This window comes from Pithys albifrons, chromosome 13 (assembly GCF_047495875.1).
Source record: "Pithys albifrons albifrons isolate INPA30051 chromosome 13, PitAlb_v1, whole genome shotgun sequence".
In the NCBI taxonomy this organism is placed as follows: Eukaryota; Metazoa; Chordata; class Aves; order Passeriformes; family Thamnophilidae; genus Pithys; species Pithys albifrons.
In genome coordinates, this window is record NC_092470.1 from 11,857,806 (window position 1) to 11,883,131 (window position 25,326).

The 25,326-nt window shown below is 40.6% G+C and overlaps 1 protein-coding gene across 3 annotated transcripts in view; it reads right to left on the reverse strand.

Annotated features, from left to right (window-relative positions):
- Positions 1-315: 315 nt before the first annotated feature.
- HOMER2 (homer scaffold protein 2) overlaps positions 316-25,326 on the reverse strand; it is a 62,518-nt gene continuing 37,507 nt past the window's right edge. The window contains exons 3-10 of one of the 3 annotated variants that reach the window (XM_071568157.1): positions 23,069-23,200; positions 16,685-16,777; positions 15,529-15,555; positions 15,246-15,385; positions 13,585-13,741; positions 11,321-11,431; positions 8,619-8,699; positions 316-7,249 (exon numbers count right to left, since the gene is read on the reverse strand). In XM_071568157.1, coding sequence (XP_071424258.1) covers positions 7,061-7,249; positions 8,619-8,699; positions 11,321-11,431; positions 13,585-13,741; positions 15,246-15,385; positions 15,529-15,555; positions 16,685-16,777; positions 23,069-23,200 — 930 coding nt within the window. In that variant the 3' untranslated portion in view covers positions 316-7,060. Of the gene's footprint in view, positions 7,250-8,618; positions 8,700-11,320; positions 11,432-13,584; positions 13,742-15,245; positions 15,431-15,528; positions 15,556-16,684; positions 16,778-23,068; positions 23,201-25,326 lie in introns of all 3 variants that reach the window. The other 2 variants (XM_071568156.1, XM_071568158.1) reach the window with 2 other exon arrangements.

The window sequence follows — 25,326 nt, forward strand, 5'->3', positions numbered from 1 at the left end:
AAAGACCTCTCTCAGCATGCAGTAAATCCAAAATTTCATGTTCAAATATTTATAGGTTCTATTTTTACAGTATCTAAGTACCAGCCCAATCCTGCACCCCTCTCTGAATGGGCTAACAGAACAAAGCGAAGCAAAGCAAACATCTCTGAGCTCCACCTTCTGAAAAAAGGAGTTTTTAAGATTACCAAGGCGCTATACCATATGTGTAGATCAAAACCACATTCTTCTTATCCAAGGACAGCACTCCCTTGAGTTCAGACTTGCAGCCACAAGGATGTTCATTTTCTGAAGTCAATGAAGACGCTGAGACAGAGATTTTACTTAAACTATATATTTTTACATAAAACAACTTTATGTTACAATAAAATCAGATAAAAATCACAAAGTTTATAATAAGTTCATAAAGAAAAAAATCAAGTTTTCCTTTTATAGATATAAAACCCAGCATTTACTGCTACTAGGAGTCTAAATGTTAACATTGACTGTCTATGGTCAATTTGAAAAAAGAAAAAAAAAGAGGAAAGTATTTTTTACAGCAGACAAAATGATGAGGTAAGAGATGTTTTTACAATGATGCAACTGTAGTAAACACTTCAGTTTTCATTAAACCATATACTAAATACAATAAACCCAAATAAAAATATACATTTAGAGCACTGCAGTGTTTTCCCACAGTTGTATATTAACGAATTGTCAGTCATTCACTAAACTTTACTTGAAACAGTAAAAACAGGGTGTATGTTTATCTTCAGTACTAAAATCTCATAATTAAATATTTTGGTATAGCAGACCACACTAAAACACTCTTAGAACTTTCAACTACAGGGATATATTCATGTTAAAAACGATGTGCTTTGTTTGTCATTCATTATGAGCTTCATAGAATATTACGTTCATGATCACTATTAGGCAATTAAATGAAAACATCTAAATGCTGCAAAACTCTTTTATTGAGCAGAGCTCCCTCATCACACACCGAAGTTAGTCAACATACTGCAAACTTAGAAGCTTAGTTCACAAATCTTATGTATCATTCTTTTTAGCTAGTATATGGCTAAAATAATTATTGCTGACCAGTGTCAAAAAAGCCAAACAAACCCAACCCAAACAAAATACAACAGCAGACAGATTTTCCTTAAGTGCCTTTCTTGTGTGTACCATTACTATTAGCTAACTAAATGAACTAATTTTCAAAATGTGCATATGAAATTTTTGGAGGTATAGGCACCTTCATCTGAAGACTGTATGTTCAGGCTACCTGTTTGAAAAAAAAGAAAAAAAAAGAAGAGCTAAGACAAAACACCATAGAAAACCAAAAAGGTTGGACATCCAAGATCCCCCAGGAATACAAGCACAGCCTGCCTGGCCAGGACCAGCTCTGCCCCCAGCCTGTAGGACAGCCCTCGTTTGGGAAGCACCTTTGTCACATTTATCATTCACCTCGTGACTCTATTTTGTTTTTCACTTCAGGTACCTTACAATTTACCACAGAGAACAATATTTAAGATGTGCAAACGTTATGTAACTTTCTAGTTTACATTCTAATAGTGAGCCTAAAGCACTGCTGAGCTCCCAGGGCACAGAACTCCAGGCATGATATTCCTGGCCAGGCTGTGTGGGCCAGCTGGGGCTCCCCGACTGGAGGTGTGTCTGGATTAAATGTCTTTTGGCTATGTATTGCTTTGCCTGACTCACAGCTGCTTGTTGAACACAACACATGGAAAGAAAAATTACCTTAAGGTAGCTCTATGTCTTAACATTGCTAAATCGTGCCCAGCCAGCCTTGGACTCCTTGCTGCCTTTCAGCCCCCTGAAAGCTGGACCTGCCCCTAGGCAAGGTCCCTGGTACTGCTGAGGCTCTACAGGACAGTGACAGCTTTTCCTATGTTTGACTGCCACTGTCTGACCATAACCAGTGCCATGGCTGCAATGCTCTCGCACAGCTCAGCTCTGTGTGTGAGGACATTTGCCTTCCAGTCCTCACATCACCACCCGTGTGATATGCTGAGGACTTTTTGATAATTTTACAGGCTTGACAAGCCCAGAAGGGCCCAGACAAAGGTGAGTGAGCTGATGGATCAGTGTGGCAATCCAGACCTTTGGCACATCCACAGCTTGTGGGCAGAGCACATCTTTCACCGAAGCCTCTGCTGAAACAATCGTCAAAATCAGCTGCTGCTGCTGCCCCCTCTTTACACCCCTTCCCTTCGGATTCGGCGTCAGTCACACACTAAGCTGAGTGAGGCATTTCACCCTTATGGCAGTTTTATTTTTGTTAATCCATAGGCTCAGGAAGACAGCACTATATTCCTTACAAGCCTTTGATGCTTTGAAGGGTTTTGCTGAGATAACTCTTTGGAAGAGCCTAAGGAAAAGCATGGTCTTGTAGCTGAGAAGCTCGCACCACTGCAAGGTGGTGGCAGTAACAGGGAATTTTCTTTCCGTTCTCTGTGAAGCCACAAAAGGTGGCAAAAAATTAATAAGGGAGAAAATGAACACTTGGGAAAAAAAATTGAACAGCGCAAAGAGTGCGAAGCCTATGGACAATTTATATCCTGTTGAGCGAGGGACGTGGGTTCCCTGTGCCGAACAAGCCACTGAGCAAACAGGACAGTGCAGGTGAGCACCTCCCTTAACACCACAAATGCTTTGGCTGATACTCCTGGAAAGCAATGGCAGTAGCAGGGACAACAGGCAGAACAGCAGAAACCCTTCCTGCTCACCTTAGTTCATTGGACAGCTTTAAAAAATGTTCTCCCAAAATCGTTCACATAAAAATAAAATCAGGTGCTTGTCCAGAAGAGATGTTGTCTAAGTAACATTTGTTTTCTGGGCACAGATGCACATAGAGTGAAACTGTCTTTAAAAAGTGCATCTTTTGAATGCGAGGATACAGAAAGGGAGAGGTGGCATTGAATTCCTTAAAAAAAAGACAGTTTTCTTCCAGTAAGCTCACTTAACAAAGAATACACCAATTAGATGTAGACAGAACACTTCAAAGTACTACTTTTGCTGAAAATGCACTTTTAGGTCAAACAAAACTACTTGTGAAGTTGAGTCAAAATTGGCAAATAAAGGTTCAGCCAAATAGTAAAAAAGAAAAAGGTTAACCTACTTTACTTTGAGGTGTGAAACAATCTTTCAGTTTTTAATTTTGAAATTATTTATTCCTAATATGAGACTAAGGTAATTTTCCAAAATGTGACATATCTAATGGAACATTCTTTCCCCTTGAAAAAATTCTATTTTTATTTCATTGAATATTTTTTAGGTTTTGTGCTAAAACAAAGTAGACCTGTTTACTTCTCATTCTGCCCACCAAAATAATTAAACCTCCACCATTATTCAGCAGCTCTAACAGCAGCTCAAAGAAGTGTCTCAGCCCAGAGGATAGTAAGACACTCTCTGTCCTGGTGTCACAAGAGGCCAGCACAAATTTTTCTTCCTAAAGCCCCCAGCTTGTCAATGCTACAGGGGCCAGACAGGCAGGATGGGCAGCGTGACAGGATCTGTGGTGCTGCGGCCGACAGAACTTGGCACACGAAGTGCCAATCACAAGATCTTTGTTAAGGAAAGACTGTGCAAATGAGGTAGGAGAGATCCTGCCATCAACCACTTAGAGGGAGAAGCCTGTGTCCAGAAAGGGAACTCACGGTCGCCCAAGATGAGATACAGTCTGACATAAAGACACCTCCACTCAGGTGGATGGAAGTGGAGTGCTGGCCAACCATTGCTGAGGGCATGGAGAAACCAGGATTTGCCCAGCACTGTAGGACAAAACCAAACTCTGAAGACCCTCTCTTGGACAGGGATGAGCATTTCTTGGCCCTGGCAGCATCCGTGGCCACCCCTAAGCAGGAGTCTGCCAACTGAATTCAGGGTGCCCATGGGGACAGGCTGAATTCCAATTGTGCACAAAAGGAGGATTAAATTCATCCATAGGATGGTGTGTGCATTTTGGTGGGGGAAAGCTGGCTGCCCTGATGCTCCCACCTGGAGGGAGGAGGCATTTCCATGCCTGGATGAGTCTCCAAAGAGCAGTGTGAGGCTCACAATTTGGCACATGGGTTATTGCTGGGCCACTACAGAGCATCAAGGAATAAGCAGGGTGTGACAGTGATGGGCCTTGTTCAGCAGGAGCACGGGATGCCAGTCCTGGGGCAGGGGCAGGGCCAGGCTGGACAAGGCAGCTGCAACTGGTGCCCAAATACTCCTGAGAGCATGCACTGCCTCTTTCTAGTACACTTTTGGCTTTTGAAGAGGGAAAATGCTATGAAAGAGAGGGAAAGGCTAAAAGAAATGAAGTTTGGAGAAGTTTTTTAATGATTATACATAGAAGCTCTCAATTTGCTGCTGTTGGGAAGGAAAAAGAAAGAAGGCAATTATAGCAAGACCTTGGATGCTTGAAGGATGGAGTTTCCCACAGCATATAGCTGTGTACAGGCCCCCCTAACAGCTCAACATCAGAGCAATAGCAGATAAAGAATAAGTACATTTGGAGCAGGATTAGAAGAGACAGGGCAGGGATTTCTCTAAGGACACCTCTATCATTCCTCTGGTGGGCATGAAGCACCCAGAAACAACTACCTGTGTCAGAGCTATGCACTGGTTTAATGTGCCAACATTAAACTCTATCTGTTAAATCAATGCAATCCCATGGGAACATTTCTCTTGCAATTAAAAAGTGGCTTAATACATTCCTAATGAGCTGGATCTGAGATATACCTGACTAAAGTGGAAAAAAAGTTCTGGATTAACCCCAATTTGTTCACAGAGGCTTTTGCATCCCTTTACCCAGAATCATGTTAAAAACACAAGTTATATTAAAACTAAGAGAGAAGTCCTAAGATTACTCAACAGGAAAAAGAAGACAGAGCAGGGTTCTTCATGCAAAAGCAATGAACCATTGTGAGGAGTTCAGCCCTGACTGCCAGTACTTCTTGCAACTCTTAGTTGTGTTACCCTGGGATTCCCAGCTGATGCAGGGACCAAAAGCAGTATGGAAGGAGAGGAGAGGATAAGCTGCCTGCTAAATAATGGTGTGTATCTGACTTTCTATCAAATAAGGAGACTAAAAATGACTACTTGTGAAGAAACACAGAGTTTTTGACGTCATTTTTGTTTCGAGAAGTCTGATCTAACCCCACATTAAGCAACTGTTGGATCTTCCACACTGGCAAGGTCTCATTCTCACACGCCTACATGCTATGTACCTGATTTTTATTTTTTCAATATCAACAGCCTACAGCAATTTTGGGTTTTTTCTGAATATATTTAAAAGGTCATAATGGTTATAAAAACTCCCAGCTTCATAACTATTGTTTAAAAGAAGGAAAAGCAAAAATACTCAAAAGTCCAGTGTGAAAAACAGGCAATGAAGATAATATAACAGTAACAGATGAAATGGAAATTCAAGGGTCAGCTGCAGACAGACCCGATCCCCACCACAGGGATTATATATCCATGTGCAAAAAGGTATTCAATGCATGTTTCATCTATAAACCACATTTCTTTTAAAGGTCACTTTAATAACTGAGATGTACCAAAAAAAAAGTGCCCCAAAATAAAATTAAAAAAAAAGCATGGCCATTTTATATCAGTTACTGCTGGAAAGCACTAACACAGTGCTTAACCAAGCTGTCATCTGAATTAAGCAAATAATAGTCACATAAACAAAAGTACTTTCATGAATTAATTCAGATCCCATGTAAACACTCTCACACCAGGTTGTGGAGAAAGAAGAGAAAGAAGCTGAAGGAATTCTTAAGGGAAAGAGCAAAACTTGGGCTGGATTCTCCTCTCTGGCCTTTTTTACGTTCCTATCTGTGATGAAGTGAACTTCCTTCTCACTAGAGGCCAGGGCATGACCCTGCATTGCTCAAAATATGCTTAGAGCTGCTGAATAACCAGTTCAAGAATACAACAGCATTTCTGTCTCTCAGGTTGTTTTGTTTTTGGTTTTTTTTGTAGAGTCTAACTTGGTGACTAATTCTCACCCTACTGCCAAAGAATACAGAAATCATAGGAAAGCATTTTGATGTCACATGGTCATGGCCTTGTCAGTCTCCTGGGTAGAAACTTATTTCTGAGCAACACCTTCAAGTAACCTTATAATGCTTTTATGCATTGTCTTCTTCTTCACTGCTGCAGAAGTTAAATCAACAGTGACCAAGTTGCAGAGAGGGACATGAGTCACATAAAAACCAGCAACATATCACTTTTAAAAATAATTATCTGGTCCTCAGATTCAGGTGGGCATTTTTCAGAGATGCACATAATGATGGAACTATATGGGTTCAAAACTGAAGGATAAAAAGAGGTGATGCTGCTAAGCAAGAGAAGCTGTCCTCACTGACTAGGTAAGACTCGTGACTTCAAGAGCTGAAACTCATTTCTACGTTGTTGACCTTGCCCTGTATGGGTCCAGGCAAGCACATGCAGCCTCTCTGTATCAGAGGTTAGCTGAAATCCACTGCTTTTTTTTTTTTTTTGGTGAATCAGGCCTGATTAACATGGTCCCTAAAGATCCTGGTATCTGTGTGAAGTAATTTCCCTGACCACAGCTCATCACAGGCACATTTTACAAACTGCAGGAGCTCAGATAATCTCTCTGCTCCACCAAGGAATAAAAGTCAATGTTGCTAAGAGTGCTGATAGTCCGGACAGGAAAAAAACTTATTTTCTGTTTCTATGGTTGCAACAGCCCTTAAGAAAGATATAAATTTCCCTGCAACAACTAACTGCATATTCATTTGAAGGTAGATCTAGTTCCAGATTCCTGAGACAGAACCCTCTACCTGTTCCCAACCCCACAAAGCCAGAGCAGCAACACAGAAAGTTTCTAATCTCAACAGAATTCAGTGAGCAGCACAGTTGGTTTGGTAAATAAACAAACAAAAAAAGAAACCCACAAAAAAAATCCCACACCAAATTTTCAACCTCTATGTACAAAACCAATGCAAACAAGTGGAACATTCTAGTTATATTTTGTAAAACACGTTTGGGATCAACAAAACATCAAACATCCAGACCCTAGATTACAAAAAAGATCTATTGCCATCTAATTGTCAACCCCAAGTTTAGACAGTCCTTGTCGGAAATCATGTAATTCATCTATCTTCCCATCTAGTACATCTAAAAAATTCTTTAATTCAGTTTTAAGGTTGGTCTGCCTATGTTTACTCTCTTCGACTTCTGTCCTTAGCGTTCTGACTTTCTCTTCAAGATCTTTGTTCTTTTTCTCAGCATCCTTAAAGACAAAAGAACAGTAAGATGAATCTCAGAGAAGAAGGAGGAACAGCATTTTATATACTACAGCAATAAATGGCAGCTGGGCTGTGAAAGTTTGCTTCAACTTCTGCAAACTGATTAACACAAGCACCTCTGAGAGTAACAGACGTGCTAGTCCGATTAAAAGGAAAGCAAGCCCACATAGGAAAGGACACAGATTAACTGGAAAAGATGCTTTGCATCAAACTTTGTCATGTGGTTGATAACTTCAAATTCAGCTGGAGTTAAATCGTGCACTGTGCATACATTTCTGTCATTGCTACAGTTGCAGATTTAGACATCCTGCCACCAATTACATACAGAATTATCGATGGTGGTTTAACTTTGAAAAACAAGCTTAGAAAATACTGTTATTCAGCACTTCTAGATTTATTGGTGAAGTTCCACTTTGTGTGAACACTCAGGCAAGGAACGGGGCCCTTCCCTTCCTGCACTTCACACAATTATTTTCTCCTCTCTTTTGTTCTTCTGTGTATTCTTCTCCAATTCATGGGTGCAAGCACATGCTTATTCTCACAAAAGTCACAGATCACATATTTTACCATACTGAACCAAACAAAATTTGTATTTTAGCCATTTTTAGTACCTGCATTTCTCAGCAGCCTTCTAAAATATTTTAGATCATTTACATTATCACAGTGATGGCTTATTGTTTGACTGGATTTTACTTCATTGATGAGACTGCCTATATTTGTTCTCCTTTCATGTATTAATTTATTGCATTCAAACAAGCCCTGACTTGAGGAAGTGATGCCCAAAGTCCAGCTGCTGGCAGGGGCCGGGCTCCCACTGCCCAGTGACCTCGGCTCCGAGCGAGGACCTCCCAGCAGAGGAGCCACGTGGGCACAGCCAAGCACTACTGGAAAGGGATGACACAGCACATAAAGGCATCCTCAGGTGAACTTTCATCCCTGGTGGTGTGCTGTGCTCATCTGTTCCTCTTCCAAAAGCCTTCCCTGGTGCCACTGCAGCATTAGCGCCAGGTGTTGGAGAGCTGCTCAACAAACAAGGCTGTGGTGCAGCTCCAGGAGCCCTGAGTGCAGAAACATGGGACAAAGGATAGCCTGGAATCTGCAGGAGACAGATGCAACATGATCCCAGGCAAACCAATTTCTGCAAACAGCAATGCAAATAAATGGACCTATTTAATTACTTCTGTGCTGGGAAGGGCACGGTGTATTTTGCAGGTAATTAGCATTTTTTCTTTTTACAAACTGGAGCTCTTTTGCCTTCAAACACTGAAGTCTGAACAGAGAAATGCATATAGATACACGAGAGAAAAGAAATGCACCAACTTTTTAAAAAATAATTTCATTGCTAAACTGTACCTGTAATTGTTCAGATACAGATTCACATTCTGACATTAGCTCTGGTATAATTTCACCCTGCTTTCGGAGCTCTTCCAGTTCCTTTGAAAACATAAAAGAAAAAATATTAGTGAAAGCTTCAATTTAAAACATAATGAAAATTTGAGAAGATGAAATGCCTTTGCATATTTTATTGTATTCTGCACAGTCTCTGGATGGAAAAGAATCAAAATAACTTGTCTGCATTCCAAAATTGCTAATTTTCTACTAGAATACATTTTTCACTAAATTTTTTACTTTCCATTTCTAAAATAGACAACGCAATCCAATCTCTGGCATGAATGCCATTAACTGTATTAATGAAATCTTAACCCAAACCACATACCTATGAAAAAATACATTAAATAACAGAGAAAGTTAAAGGGCTGTAATGCTACAAGCAATTTGTAGATGGTAGCAAAGAGCAAATCAGTCATACATTTTCAATGATATATGACAGCCAAAAAAAGGCCAATGGCATTACCAGCTGCATATATAGAGGCATCATACAGAGCACAGCTGTACTGGGCTCTCCTCCATGGTACAGCTCTGAGATCCACACCCCTCCCCAAAACCTGTATTTGGTTCTGGCATCACTATCTACATAGAGCAGACTAGCTAAAAGGAGTTAATGAAAAGAGCAATGTGACTTGATAGGAGTCCATGTCTCTGTTGGAAATTAAGACAACTCAACTACATGAATACCACAAATGAACACCACCAATGTGGGTAGTAGGGAAAGACTCAAAGAAAGGCTACCCATTTTGCAGAAGGACTGTCAAGGTGTATGAAAAACACATTTGCAGCTCCAAGAGAAACTCTGACTTGAAAAGATCCTTCTCCAGAAACTGCCCATGTAGGTGATGGTCTCAACAGTAAGTAGGGCTATATCCCTGGACTACGTGGACTTGTGTAAAGCATTTGACACTGTCAGGCACAAAATCCTTGTCTCTACATCACAGAGGTGTGGATTTGATGGATGAATCACATGGTGGATAAGGAATTAGCTGGATGGCCACACTCAAAGAGCTGCAGTCAACAGTTTGATGTCAGGTGGAATCCAGTGACAAGTGGTTTTCCACAGGGGTTAGTAGTGGGGCCAGCAAATTTCTGACTCCAGATTTTTTGTGAATTGCACTGAGGAATTTAACTGTCTGTATTCAGACAATATCCCAGCTGCTGATATTGGGGAAAGAAAGGGTAACTTACTCTCTGTTTTGAGATATGAGCTTCCATGCATATGTATGTGTATCTACATAAATAATGGCTGGGAGCTCACATCTCAAAATATTAATATATTATATGATACATAAACTTACTATATATATAACTGCTATACTGTATACTTACAGTGTGTGTATATTTATATACACACTATATATAGTATGTGGCATATGGCATATGATATACATATCTATGAAAATATAAATATTTCACTAGATATCTCTGTCCTGATTTCCATGTCTTTACATTTCTCTCTCCTCATTTCCTACGTGAGGAGGGCATCAACAGCTTCTCTTATATGACAACACCCATGGGCAAACTTCATGTGGGTTTCAGTTCCAGACCACAAAAGGTTACTTATGGGTAGTTTAGAGCTAATCGAGAACCTGTTAATGTGTAAGCATGAATTTTTAAAACAAGTTAGTATACTGTCAGTGTAAATGGAAGACAGGCATGTAATATTCACAAGTGAATCCATTTTCTGGTCCATTTGGCACTGTAAAAACATGAATCTTGAGGAAAAGTCTAGTAGAGAATAAGGGTTATTATACCTGCTATTCCCACAGAAAGCCTGGGAAGAAAGAATGACATTTTCCTTTGAAATATGGGGCTAGATAACATATTTATAATAGTGCATCAAAATCCATCTCCCTAAACTACTTCCTTGTGCCATCACGAAACTCCTTAACAGCACTGCTTTTAAGAGCACCAGCGGAGATGCTGTAATGGCACACAGCAAACTTTACTGCAGCTGTTGACAGCTTTTTCTCTTCAGCCAGCACAGAGCACTTGGTCACTGTAACAATGGAAAAAAAGAGGATCTCATTTTTTCCCTCCCTATTCAAGCATTCCAAGCCAGCATTAAAATCCTCCTTAGAAAAATTAACACCCTGTATGTCAAAAATGACAAACGCGCATTCTAGAGGAATCTGAACTTCTCACTCTTGGCATTAGTCCTGAGATCAGAGAGAGACCATAAAACAGCAAAGCTGAAAGCTCTGAGCCATCCAGAAGAAGAAACAGGACTTGTTAGACAAATGCCAAATTATTTTGTAAATGATGTCTTTTTAATGACAGTCCTGATGCCTACAGGAATTTTGGGCATGGAGACTGACAAATGAATCTGTTCTCAGCATACATCTGTCTGGCATTGGGCAACTAGTTTCACCACTCTTCTGTTAGGAGTTGCATTGTATACATAAAAGGATCATGTTTGCTAACCCCTGCCAAATTAAATTGTGCATTCACAGCACATAACACATCGTGCAACTCAGATAGAGGAACTCTATCAAACTGTTGCTAAGGAGCTGTACATGGAAAACCTAGAAACAGGCAACACCCTGAGACATCAGGGTGCTTCTGGTTGGAGGTGAGTCACTCCATAAATCTACACCCCAAGAGAGAGGCAAGAAAGACCCACTTGCACATGAAAATGCCCTTTCCATGATCAGGACACTCACCAGCTCTTTGTCCTGAAGTTCTGTTTCCAGTTCTTGGAGACGTCTACTCAGCTGCGCATTTCTTTCCTTCTCTTTATTTATTTCATTGCATTGTTCCTCCAGTTCTTCAATCTTTAAGAAATGTCAGATATTAGGTGATAGTTTTCAAATTTCTGAAAATCTGGGGCAGAACAGCTGATGAAATGGGCATTGGATCTGTTTCCTAAATCATAGCATTTGATTCACTGCAACCAAATTGTCGCTTCTTTCCTTAAAAAGAGCCAATTTACACATCCACCAGGAAGCCCTGGGTTTGTATTTATTCTCTGTCACAGTCTCTCATATGAGTACTCAGCAACACACAAAACACTAAATTGCTAAAATAAGTGAAGCTAGGAATAAAATCTGCACTTCACTTCTATGAAACCAACACAAGATGGGTTTTCTTAACACAACAAGAAGCAGAAACCTCTCCAGTGCTCCCAGCTTTCCCTCCTCAGGGGTTACTTATTATTTCAGCTGGTGTATGAGGGACACAACATCAAACCTTCGGGGGGAGAACCAGTTCAGTGCAACGTGTGCTGCTTTGTTCTATCACCCAGGGACATGCTGTGCTCTCTCCATACCTCCTCCTGCCAGCTCTGGACTCAGCTCCCAAGAGATGCACTTCCCACAGGCCAATGGGCCAGCTCATTAAAGTATGTACTTTAATTCTCAGCTTCATGTTGCTTTGGGATTATAACTTCACTCATTTGAAGGTAGAGCAATATGCAAAAATTTCTGACCCATTTAATAAAGGAGAAGAAACTTCCCAGGGCGCTGCAATGATGCAGTGTGAGCATTGTGCAAAGAACCGACTTAGGGGAAAAGCTCAGAAAACCTTCCTGAATAGAAAAAGACAGCACTGCTGCACAGTCTGGCTAGTCACTGGCATGATGACTTTGCAGCTGTAGAAAGGCAGTGTTTTAATAATCTCTTCATATCTAGTACAGCTACTAGGATGCATCATGTTTCATCAAATAATGTTAATGAGAACAACCTTTCTCTGCAACAGTATAGAAAGTAAACACTGCAAAATATGCCATTTTCTTATAATATCTTCTTCCAGTCTCTCAGTTCTCCTCTGTACACAAGAGACTGGATATAGGAATCCAAATCATGCAATGACTAATATTAATTTGTTAATGTAACATCAGTTAATATGACTCTGGTTTCATCTCCGTGCACATATAAAACATATGAGAAGAGACAGTGAGTATCTGCCACAGCAAAAACGTGGTTCCACATGGATTTTCAGTGCCAACAGACAACCCAAGCCACCTTTAACACTGAAATGCTACTTGCAGCCTACTGACACACAAAAAGACATGAAATTCCTTCCCTCTTTGAAAGCAAACACTAAAGAAAAAATATCCTCACCAGGTTGATACAATCTGATCTCTAATTTGAATGTCCCAGTGAACCATCTAAGCCAGCAGGAAAAGGACGCAGCTTTTTCAAGATATGTAGGATGAATAGAGTGAAATTATCCCAGCAAGCAGTGCTCATGGAATCCAGGCTCCCCAGTGCCCAGACTGGTGCCAGCCCCATGTGGGGCTGTTGCAGAAAATGCAACATTATCTGAGAGATGATACCAATGACTACTCTAAACTGAGACTTCACAGATTTAAACTTCTGAGTTGTTCTGTGTTGTAACCATTGCTAACCCTCCATCTTACACTACTGAGAAATGTGCTCAAAAATAAAGGGGAAAAGGCTTTTAATGATGCCTCTTGGCAGGTTCCTGAATGAGATGCACCAGGTGTTAGTGTTGGAGGACCTGTCTCACAGCCCACAGTGCTGAGGAAAAAACTCGCATCCTCATTCCCCTGCATGCTGTAGGGATTGGCTTCTGAGTGGTTCTGTTTGGTTTCCTGTGGGTAACCAGGCCATAACCATGCCTTCTGCTTGGTCATGTTTAGCAGTATGTAAGTGAGCTTAGAAGGGATACTTCTAAAACCTTTCTCGTTTATGATCCCATCTAGCAGCCTCTGCTGACACCCAGTCCCCCAAACCCCAAGGCAGGGAGCTTCACATCATGCAACAGCACCAGTCTTCCTGCTGATCCCCGCTCCTTTGAACCTCCCTGCCTGCTGTGTGCAAAGGGAAGCAGCTGCCTTAACTCCCCATCAAACACAAAATCCACCTCCTAACACAACGGAAAAGCTGCAGAGATCCAAGAGAAAGAGCACTGACAGGAGCAGCTAACTGAAAGGGATGGCTCTCCTGTGGGTACGCTCTGCTACCTTGCTCCTCAGCTGGTCATTCTCCTCCTTGCAGGCTGAGAACTGCTTCTTCCAGTGCTCGATGCTGGCTGCAGACTCCTGCAGTGCTGTGGACAGCCTTGCATTGCTCTCCCGCAGTGTCTGCAGCTCCGTCTCCCACTTCTTCACATTAGATGAACTGAGAAAAACAGGATGCCATGAGGTGCTTTCACCTTGCAATCCTGCAAATCATTATTCTTGACCTGTCTGCAAACTCATTCACCATGGTGTGTTTGCCATTAATTTGTTGCAATAAGATGTAATTGCCTTTAGCCATTGCATGCCTAAGGAGGATATAAGCCTTAATTTGCTGTCTCTGCCAAAACAAAGGGAATCTACCAACTCCAGAAGCAGTGACTGTGTAGGGCAAAAGTCCTGCTGTCAGAGCAGGCTGTGGGGTCCAGCTGGGATCCTCATCATTTGCACACAGGGGTCTCAGCCCAGTGCAGTGCATGGTCCCTGTAACCTCCTGAGCTGTGTGTCCATGCCCTGCCTTGCCTCTGCTGCAGCACAGGCTGGCACCTCTGCAATAAAGCCACTCTGCACATCTGCAGATGGCACAGTAATTCAGAAGGATTTTAAGCGGTTGACATGATCTATATTTAATTTTTTTTTTAATGCTGAGTCTTAACTACAAAAGTGTTACATAATGCTGCAGAATTAAACTACTCGTTCCCCAAAGCTTTGAGCTGCAGCACAGGGCACAAGATTAGAGGGCGAACAGGAGGAAGGCTTTGAAACTCCCTGTGTGCTAGTTGCTGCTTGCCTGTGGAGGTGTCTTAAACAGGAGGAACAAGCAAACATTATGGTTTGAAATAGTTTACACTATTAAAATGTCAATAAAGAGAGATGTTGTATTTCCAATATTATACATGCAACAGTGGAATTGCTCACTGGGTAACGCTGCTTATGATGCTGCTTTATATTTTAAATACCTTTTTAAGAGCAGCTTGATCCTGTTAGATTTCCTTTCCATTCACCAATACATTCACATGCAAGAGGCAGACAGGGCAAGATCCCAGTAGAAAATTATTCTATTTTAATGCTGTAACTTTGCATATTGCAACGCCTGTATTTTTACTACAGCTGCAAATTACTCCTCTTGGCATTTTCAAATTATTTATCAAAGCACATAGCAAAAATCTGACTTCAAGGGGCTCTGTCCAGTTTAGAAACATCCCCCTAAGACTTCCAAGCAGCCTGATGAAAATATATTTCTCACTTCAACTTTTTATAGTTGAGTTCAATCCCTTTTATAATTTTAGATATTCATATCTATTTTCATCAAAGTTAAGTGTAGCAAACTCAAAGAGGAATAAAGATTGCCTTCTCATGTTATCAGCAGCAATTGCTCCCCATGGCTTTAATCTTATTTCTGTAGTTCTAAAACGTCATGAAAGAAGATGGTTATAATAGTTGGCATCAGCAGAACAAAAGAGAACTTATTTCTTCACAAACTAGATCAGGAATAAACAAAACAGTAAATATCTCTCAACTGGACACCAGGAAGTACTTACTAAAATCTGCAAATTCATTTGTTCTGCTGCATCATTTTAAAATAATGTAATTACATTTGAATAACTTGTGTTAATATCATTAGCCATCAGATAATTACTGCAATTTAGGTATTAAGGGAACTTCACCTTTGGGCTAGAGCAATTTTTAATTTATCATTCTCAGACTTGAGATGTGCCTCAGCAGGGCCACCATGTGACGCCTTCTCGTCGTCTGTGCCATTCACACTAGAAGCTCGAGTGGAAGATGGTGTTTCACGTCCAGACTCCTGTAGCACAACACACAAACGAACACTGGGTGTCTCCTGCATCTCCTGCAAGACCACAACACCAATTTCTTTGCAATCTTGATCCCACACCACTTGGCTGAGACCTCGGCTCTCCTGGCAGAGCAGTGGTAACACACACATACCCTTTTCATCTTGGCTGCAAAGCTGGTCTGTTTAAAAAGAATGAAAAAATTATAATGATATACAAATGGAAGTTTAAAGTGTTCAAAAAAGTTTAAAAGTTTTTCTCTCTGATAAGGCTTGTGTTTTCTAAAGGTTCTTTGGGTAATTAAGTAATAAAACAATACAATGTACCTGGAAGCATGCAAAGTCCAAACAGACAAACAAACAAAAAAATACTGCGCCTCCAAACAGACACAATTCACTCACTGATTGGTGCTGATCACCACCAGAGAACAAAGTAAACTATAAAAACAATGACCAAAGTCTCTACAAGATGAGTACATAAAATCAGCCACTCGGATCAATGTTTGTGGACCCAAAAAGGGGGGTAATTTCAAGACTAAGAGCAGCTTTTTTTCTGATCATGCATTTGAATTCCATCTCTGATCTGAATTTACCTAACTTTCCTCCAAACACTGGCCAAGGCCAAGAATGTCTGCTGAGCTGGGTTCCCTCTTGCCTAACACAATGCACATGAAAATGCAGACTAGGACAACACTCAATTTCTTCAGTTTGTAAGAAACTCAGATCTCCTGGACTGGGCACAGAGGCACTTGGTGGTTGATTCAAGGTGTGCTGCCTAGAAAAGCATATTGTACAGATACACAACACAAGCTACTTCCAGCCACTCACTAAAGCACTGCCTTTGTTTCCACAGCTTCCCAGGAGTCACAGCTACAGAGGGAAACACTGTGGCCACAAAGTCAGGCTCTCCACTGGCAAACTGAATGCCTACAAATGTGGACTAGACAGAGGACAAGAAGAAGGATCTTGATGAATCTCATTTACTGTCTGCTGAAGCACTACACTGACTTGCTTTCCAGTGACTCAAACTATGTCTAACAGTACAAATCAAAGGATGTACAGCTTTTCCTGCTATTAAAAAAGTTCTAACAGCTTAAGAACTGCTGAAAAAATTTGATCTAAAAGAAAGCAAAGGGCATGGAAGGATGAAAAATATTCCTCTGACAACGCTAGTGTCCAGCAGCTGACAATTACCTTCAGCAATCTCTATTTTATGTACTTTCAGCTGGCTGTCAGAAGCTGGCACCATTCATTAGAAGATGTAACTTTAAGTTATTTATCCTGTATAAGTATTAAAGCTAAATTACAAACCTGGGAATGATTGCTTGAAGTCTCAATTTTCTCTTGAGATCTGTCTCTTGCTAGTTTGGCAGCCTCTTTTACTTCTTGGAACTTCTCTGCAAACTGGAAAAAGCATGAAAGATATTGACATGATTTATCTATTAAATCATTGAGACTACTACCTCTATATGGTTCATAGATCTCCAAAAATGAACAACTAATTTCATTATTTAAATTTTTTAGCAAGAAAAGACATTTTAATTCTTTGGCAAGGAGGTTCTTTCAAAAGGAATGGGGACTGTTTCTTAAAAAGCGGTATCTGTAGCTGTGGCTGACCACAGCAAAAACCCATGGAGAAAAAGGAGCTTTTAGTATCTCCTGGCGTGATTTGGTTCTGTTTATTTCCTCTCCCTCTTCTGTTCCACTTGGTGTTGACAGTCTATGAAAGATGAAAGCATGTATTTGGATAAAAATATTATCAATGTTTTCTATTCCTATGAGCAAGTCAATTAAATTAAGGAATGCAAATCAGCTCATCTGCAGCAAGGGATTACCAAGACACAGAAAAAATTAGAAGAAGGTGGATCTGAATGTATGATGAAGTCATAAGAAAACATAACTTTTCTGGTCTAATATTATTGGCAACAAAAAATGTAGAAGACTTCAGAGAAAGGCTTGAATGCTTCCTGTAAGAGTGTTATATCAAACTGGGGAAGATGAGGGGAAGGAAAGATAAAGATGGAAAGTAACGATCCCAACCTCAACAAGCTGCCGTAAGACATCTGCCCCAAAGCCAGCCTGGCACTTTTGAAATACAATTACTATCACAGCCAGTCAGGGCTGCAGGGCTTCAAACATTTTAAACAGTGTTTAAAGTTTTAAAAGGAGGATTACATAAATGGGAAAATAGGTGAATAGGTGTGATACATCATTTATTTTTTAAATTAAGATGTATCCAGTATAGGAATGGGTAATGGTCTTTCAGCTAAAGCAGCTTGGTTTTGCTTGCCTGTGTTTTGAGAAACCTGAAATGCTAGAAAAGTAAGACATATTAAAGGTAAAAATATAAATAGATGTATTTTATCACACAGTTTGTAAATTAAAGTATTGCCATTATATCCTTGGATAATCCAGAACACTTAGGAAAAAAATGTAAATAAAAGCATGAAAAAACAGATCAAGTTTTATAGTTGAGGAATAGGAAGAATCATTATCCACTTAATAATCTTATCTTCCAACTTTTAGATTTACAGCAAGTATTTAGCATGCTCTCTGTCAGTAAAATACTAGGACTGTAAAGATTGATAAAACAAAACTTCTCCATTTGGTCTAAAAGAAATTTGGATTTACATGTGGAGGGAGGCACCTACCTTTTGCATAATACACACAAAATGTAATTTCCAACTAACACACACCCCCCCCCCATCCTTATATCCCACGGACGAGCACATTCTAAAGGCTGAGTGAAATTTTGGGTGTACCCTGCAATCTGTGACGACGCCTGTGGATGAAGATGGAGCTCTGGGATCCAGCTGTTTTCTTTACAACAGCTGACACTGCATATGCAAAGCCTGTGCTCCCGGCTGGCAGCAGTTGCCATCTGATGGCATGTGCAGTCACTACACGCACGACTTGATTTCCTTTGTAGCACTTCACAGATCGTTAAGAGCAACCACATTACATTTGTGACTTAAGTGATTCAACTCCAACTTTACACAAAATGTATCTCCTGCTGTGACAAAACAGCTATAACCAGCTGATTATTTCTAAAATATTATATCAATAGCAAGTTCTACATTTGGGTTTCTTGAAAATAGTATTAGGCTGGTTTGTCTGTCTGTCTTTTATAATAAATCTCTATCTCTCTTCTACAGTAAATCTTTTCATTTTATGTATGAAAAATTTATGAGGGTACTTCACGGGTGATAGGAAATACGAAAAGACAAAAAGAATTGGAAGTGATCTATCAAATTTTATTTTTGCACCTATCTTCATAAAGGACACAGGAGACTGCTGTGAAAAATTATGTGAGCTAAGAAAAAGGCATTTTTTCTACATTTCCATAATAAAAAATTGTACATGAATAAGAAAAGTTAATCTTCAATACTAAACCAATAATGATCTCACAGCATAATAAATTTCAGTCATATCTCTAGATTACCAACACATGTATTTTACACATTGGCTTTTAGAAACAAGCACAAATAACTGAATTTTTCACTATCTTAGTGACAGACCCTCAGCTTTAAGTGTCAAAATATTACCCTTCCTTCTTATTGCTGTTACAGACATAAAGATGGCTACAACAGAAACGGAGATGAAAGCCTGTCTCTGGGTTTTGCTTACTCCTCACACTTGGAAATAGTCCGCCCACAAACAGTTTTGCTGCTGTTTTTTAGCTAATTAATACCTGCTCGATTTTACAACAGTCTATTTTTGAAAGCTACAGAGGATCACTTGGCTTGTTATGAAATTAAAGCCTTTCACTTGCGCACTCTGCTGAGTGCAGCCAGGCAGTGGTGCCAGCCCACCCTTGTGCTGCACCACCAGCTCTCATGGCTACATGAGCAGATCGAGAGTTTCTGGAGCCCCCCAGGTCCTGAGGCTGTTGGAGAGTGTTGGCACAGCCACAGGGTCTAAGCACTGCCAGAAATCAGAGAGCTGCTTTCTCTCTAGTTACCGATTTCTTCTGTCCCAAACATTAATAATTGGTAAATAATGGGTACCGCAAAATCATGTTCTACCTCCAAGACCTAAGTAGACTTTGAGCTATCAAACAATTGTAACAAAAGGGAGTACTTTTTATATGTGAATTCTCTAGTCAAAAGGTGAAATAATTTCTTCAGTAAAAGAAAATTTGGTAAGCGTGGGGCCAAAGGGTAATGAAAGTATAAATATGCAAAATCAACAAAAACATTCATAATGATCCTTCTCCTTCCATCTTTACTTTCCCTCCATGCTTGTCGCTGGTCAGGCAAAGTACTCCAAAATTAGCAAAAAATAAAAGACTGAGGTAGGAGAAACACCAACTGAACACAACTCCAATAGTTTATCATGGATTATGGGACATGTCTTCCCATGCCCCAGGAAGCTCCGAGACCAAGCTGCAATATGGAAAAGATTTGCTGCTACCAACACTTGTGAAGCCTTTTAGTGAGGTGGCTGCAGCCCATGAGCACTGCTTGATTAGCCAGTGAAATTTAATGGGGACTCAAGGATGCTACTGTGCATTGCACAAATTATTTAAAGGCTTTTCAAATCTGTAGCCAGCTTGTCATAAGGAGAAATATATATATATATTCAAATAGACCTTCTTAGCATTTTATATGTTAAAAAGCATGATTTTGTGTGCATAAATTTTAGGGTCCCAGTCTGGCATTATATTTTATGTCTCCTACTGACAAATTGTGCCAGTGTTGGATGAAACAGCTGCTCCCACCCAAAGCAGGCTCATAAATATTTCACCTCCCTCTCGGTTTGCAGAAGGCTGGGTGATGTGGCACTCCCATCAGGGAGCACTGCTGTGCCAAGGTCCGCAACGCACACACGCTTCTCCTGCGGTCTTCTCAGGATGAACCCTCAGTAGGGGCAGGTGGACAGCAACCAAGACTGTTTACCCCAGAAAGGGACCAGTAATTTTCTCCATCCCAGCCGGCGCGTTGCCAGCTCTGCTGCGGGACCAGGGGCTGCGCTGTGTGCGGGGACAGGGGCAGGCTCTGCTCTGAGCTCGCTCCCCTGCAACACGGGGACTGGCACATACCACACACATCATGTGCACGTGTGCATACAAATAAGGTCCAGTGCTTCCCAGGGGCTCGATGCAGTGGCTTTATGATGTGCAAAGTCGGGGTTTGCTGAGTTTCTCACCTGTACAGATCTCTGTCTCTACGACCTTGACTACCCGCAGCTCCTCAGAGGGCATGTCTGTACCAAAGCACCCTGAACGACTTCCTTAACCACTTCAAGTGCAAAGCACAGCACCGCCTTTAGAGCACTAGCCCTGCCTTTTCACACCCCATTAATTTCTTTTGATTCCTGTTTTGGTTTGCTGTAGCAGTGTTTGAATAATGTCTAGAGACCCTTCTGAGGCACAGAGTAGGAAGGGGGGAAAGCAGGGTCAGCAAGTCCTGCAAGAGGGGAAAAGGACCCTGAGTAGGACATCAGCTTTAAGTCCTGGGATTCTCCCAATCAGTATGAATGGTAATTAGGTTACTGGGTCACAGAATGCAGTTTTCATTAATGGCTCATGTTTAATTTGAACTGCTTTTCCCTATAGGTATGGATTAACGCTTTAAGTATCTCAAGAGAAGCAAGGCATTAGAATGAGGCATTATCATTTATTAGGCCAAGCAATATGCTTAAAAATGCAGGCATTTTTAGGCATGCTAACCTCTTCTCCTGTCTCATTACTATTCATCGTTTTCATCAGACATTTTTCAGCTTTATTTATTTATATTTATTTTAAGCCAGGGCTATTGATCTCTGGTTTAGTGGAGTTTTAGTGTGCCCTTCCAATTCCTGACTAAGCACTTCAATTATTTCCCGTAAAACAGGCAAGCTTAAATTTATATCTTTTATAAGAGTATAATGATATTAACATAAAATGAAACTTGATTTCACTATTCCCAATACACTTATACATCTGTAATCTTGCCACCAGCTCTGATCTTTCTTACTAATGGTTCAATAATTAAACCAAGAAGCACCGACGGTAAGGAGGATTTTTATCCCATTGCTTTGCATGGTGGTAATAAACTGTCACAGTTTTGGTTCTTCTGTTGTGTTTTGATTTTTTTTTCTCAAGCCATTTTCAGAAGTCTTTTCCTTAAACTCCCTCTCAATATTCTGTCTTCTGTTGATTTGGAAAGCTTTTCATGCAAGTGGAAAGGCTGTATTATGGGCAGTGGGCTCTTCAGCAGATCATGCAGTGTAAATAGATGTCCAAAATGACCTGGAGAGAAACACAGCTGGTGCTGAGGTCCCTGTGTCCATGTGACATGTTTTTCAGAGTGACCCTAGTCTGGCCACATGAAGAGCTGCTTTCTGATACCAGCAATTCATTTTTTCTAAGTATATTTGAACAGTTTTGGAGAATATTGTAAAACCTCTTTGACTTGGGTACAAAGACCTCCAAATATACCTTGTGCCTTATTACAGTGTCCCTAGTGCCTTATTATATTGTAAATCTCTCTTCTGACCCAGACTCTGCACCACCAGCCCCACACAGCGCACAGTGCAGGTTTAGCCCCAGCCTGCACTCAGGTACTGTGTTGTCACGTGTCATGTTGCAGACATGTAACTTCAGCAATCCAGGATGAAAAATTACTATCCAGTGGTGCTAATTCTTTCATTCAGTTGCACTGGATCATGCTTATCTGTTACTCGAAGCAAACTATTCCCCTAGGTCCACTTTAATCCTCCCATGTTCCCACACTACTTATTAACTACTATGGACATCTCTTTGCCTCAGGAGTAAAGAATAGGCACAGGTGAAATGAGCAGCTCTCTACACTTGGGTAAACACCATAAAACATAACCATCACCAGCACCTCATTTTAAGCAAGCTTTGCATGTGATTGATTCGGTGGCCTTAACATCCCTGAAGAGCACATTATTGCCATGGCATCTTCATGGTAATCCCAAATCCAAAAATACTTTAACATGAAAAGTAAAATATGCTTTCCTTCAAGAAATACTTGCAAAAAAAGCAATTCTCTAGAAGTTGCAAAAAGTTTAGTAAGACAAAATAAAATAAATTCCTTTAACAATTCAGTTGATGGAAAAGTCATTCTATTGCAATGCTCTGTCTTTGCTGGTTTAGATGCAAAAGAAACATTTTGCTGTCCTGAGCCTTCTCTAAGGAAAGCACAGGAGAGGACAGCAACAATGAGAGTCTGTGTGCCATGCCCAAGGACACAGTGTTACATTACAAAGCCCAGTGCCAAGTAGCCAAGCTTCAGGTGTCAACTATGTGTTAGATAAGTAGGGCTTTTAACCAGATGAACAGACAATCATCTCAGCAGCCTCATAAGCACTTATGACCACTAATCCAGTGACAGAGGATGTATTTAAACTGCTGGCTACTCACAACAAGAGCTCTAGATTTTACAAGCCTGCTGTTGTAGCCAGTCTCTGGGCCAGGGGAGTGTTTTACTAATACCAAACTCATGACCAGGGGTTTTGTATCAATGCAGAGGCAGCTTTTCAGCAAGCCTGGCATCAGCCCTCCCTGGCTACTCCAGCCTCGCCATTGCCACCACCCACTGCCACCCACAGACAGGGGGTAACCTCAGGAGATGAGCCACTTGCTCTGCTGAAGAAGACGTGCAGAAACACACAGATTTAGGGTACAGATACCTCTTCACTAATAATAAACAAAACAGTCTTTGCAGCAATTCAGTTAAGCCCTGTTACCTTTGTCAGCTGCTGCTCTGAGGGAAAGCCCAGCCCAAACACAGTGTTGGCTCTGCTGTCTGCCCACTGCCCGAACTTCTGCGACGTTTTAGTGAAGGTCATGTTGGGTGTGATTGTGCTGTTTATGATCACCTGTTCAAAAACAGAGCAAAAAAGAATTAAAAAGTAGAAGTCACATCAGAAATGCATATCCTAGCAACGACATCATCAAAAGCAATTAGCAGTCTAAACTGGGAAATTGCTGTGTTCAGACGATTTTTTCCCCAAACAAAACATTTTTTATCTTTGCTTAGTTCATGCAGGAATTCTGATGTTTTGTCTTCTTTTTCAAACAACTGTCGTGGTCCTGCAGTTAAACAGGCTGCAGGAACATCACTGAAATCAAAGCAACAGCAGGGTCAGGAGCTGTAAAATTGCCCCAGCAGAAATGCAGATGCAAAATCCTCTTTTTACAGCATCAGGAAAACACACAGTTACTCCCACTCCACCAGGTATCCAGGATGCCCAAGGCCTCCAAGTAGGGTTTTCACCAGCAACACTTGACCTCAGACTTGAAGGGCAGAGAAGTATTTCTATATTTCTCCATTTGTTCTCAGGCTTTCACAAGTAGGATGCCAGAGACATGTTTGAAAAAAAAACAACCAAAAACAAAAACAAAAAACCAACCCCAACCTTACCAGTGAGTTTAACTTGGGAGGAGGGTGAAGTGCATCACCAACAATGCACATATAGTACCAAATTTGGGCCTCAGAACAAATATTTTGCCCCTTTACACGTTAACTAATATCTGGTTCATCAGCAGCAACCTTGAAAGCAACAGCGGTTCTTGTAATTAAAGAAATAGCCAACAAGAGCAAGGCTGGTGGATGAGGTCTCTAAGGAACTCAGTGGAGCAAGTATAAAATGTAATCTTGCAAAAAGGAATGAGATATATGCTAGTTCATTACCAAAAAACTTTATTTTCAAGATACATCATTATGTGAGTCTAGAGACTCCTTCCCTTGGAAATTAATTCATTTACAATGTTCTTTCTGCTAGCAGAATAAGAACTTTCTTTAGTAATGTGTACCATCATATCCAATATGCAAATTATGCAGTAATTAAGCCCAATCTGTGGGACAGTTTAATTAACATGATCAGGAAGTATCCTGGCAACATCATTTACTATGTATTCCAAGCAGTTGTTTTCTTCAACTTCCATTTACATTTAGCAAAAAGTGTGACTTAAATTTACCAGAGGAAGATCCTCACTTGCCTCCATCCCCTCCCTGACTCCAGACCTCTGTGCTGATGCTTTCATTTGCTTTCTTAGAAGCAGCTCAACTTATTTCCTTCTTTTTGCATCACCACTTTCAAGTAAACATACAATTTTCTGCCATTCCCTACCACTCAAAGTTTCACCAGAAGGATGAAAGCAGAGGAGAGCCAGGTGCTGGTACTATGACTCTATGATCAGCTTTCAGGGTCAAAACATCTTTCCAAATGACTGGTTGACAGGCAGAGGTACATGCAAAGCTGCCCAGAATTGCTCTCCTCCAGTGAAGTCACACAACAGAAATAGTCAACATAAAATCTAAACGTGGTTTCAGAGATGCAAACAAAGAAAATCAAAGCTTTTATGTTAGGAGTTTGACAATGCAAAGGGACTATGATGACACAAGGACTCCATGATACTGAGTCACAAGAGCAGAAGGAAGAGCTACTACCAACCCAGAAAAATCAAGATGCTTTCCAGAAACCTTACAGAAAGTGTTATATATCTATTTGTTTTTAAAAAGTCTTACATCAGACAGAAGAACCAATTAGAAATGTTTAGCTTCTCAAGTTACAGAATATATTTTAGAAGTTATGAAATACCCCAAAATTTCAAGTCATAAAAAGTATTATTTCAGTCCTGCTGTATCTATCAAATCAGACACCTGTGGGGAAAAAAAAATAAAATGACCCATTTGATTGAAAGGCAAAATCGTCATTCACTGGCAGCTGACCCTGAGAAGAATAAAATTCTTTCATTCCCCCTACAGTAATCACTGAGTAAATACAAACAGAAAAAAACACAGCAAAGTTATCTTTTAGATCACAGTTCAGTACTATCAGATGTGGTAAAAGGAGTAACGAAACCTGCAAATTGTAAACCAAGGGACACTCCATTGAGCAATGAAAGGCACTACATTAGCTGAGCACCTTAGAAGTTAGGTTTTTTCTATAGCCAGCACAGAATCCAAGGAAAGCTTGTGGTGAGCATGCACCTTCAAGAA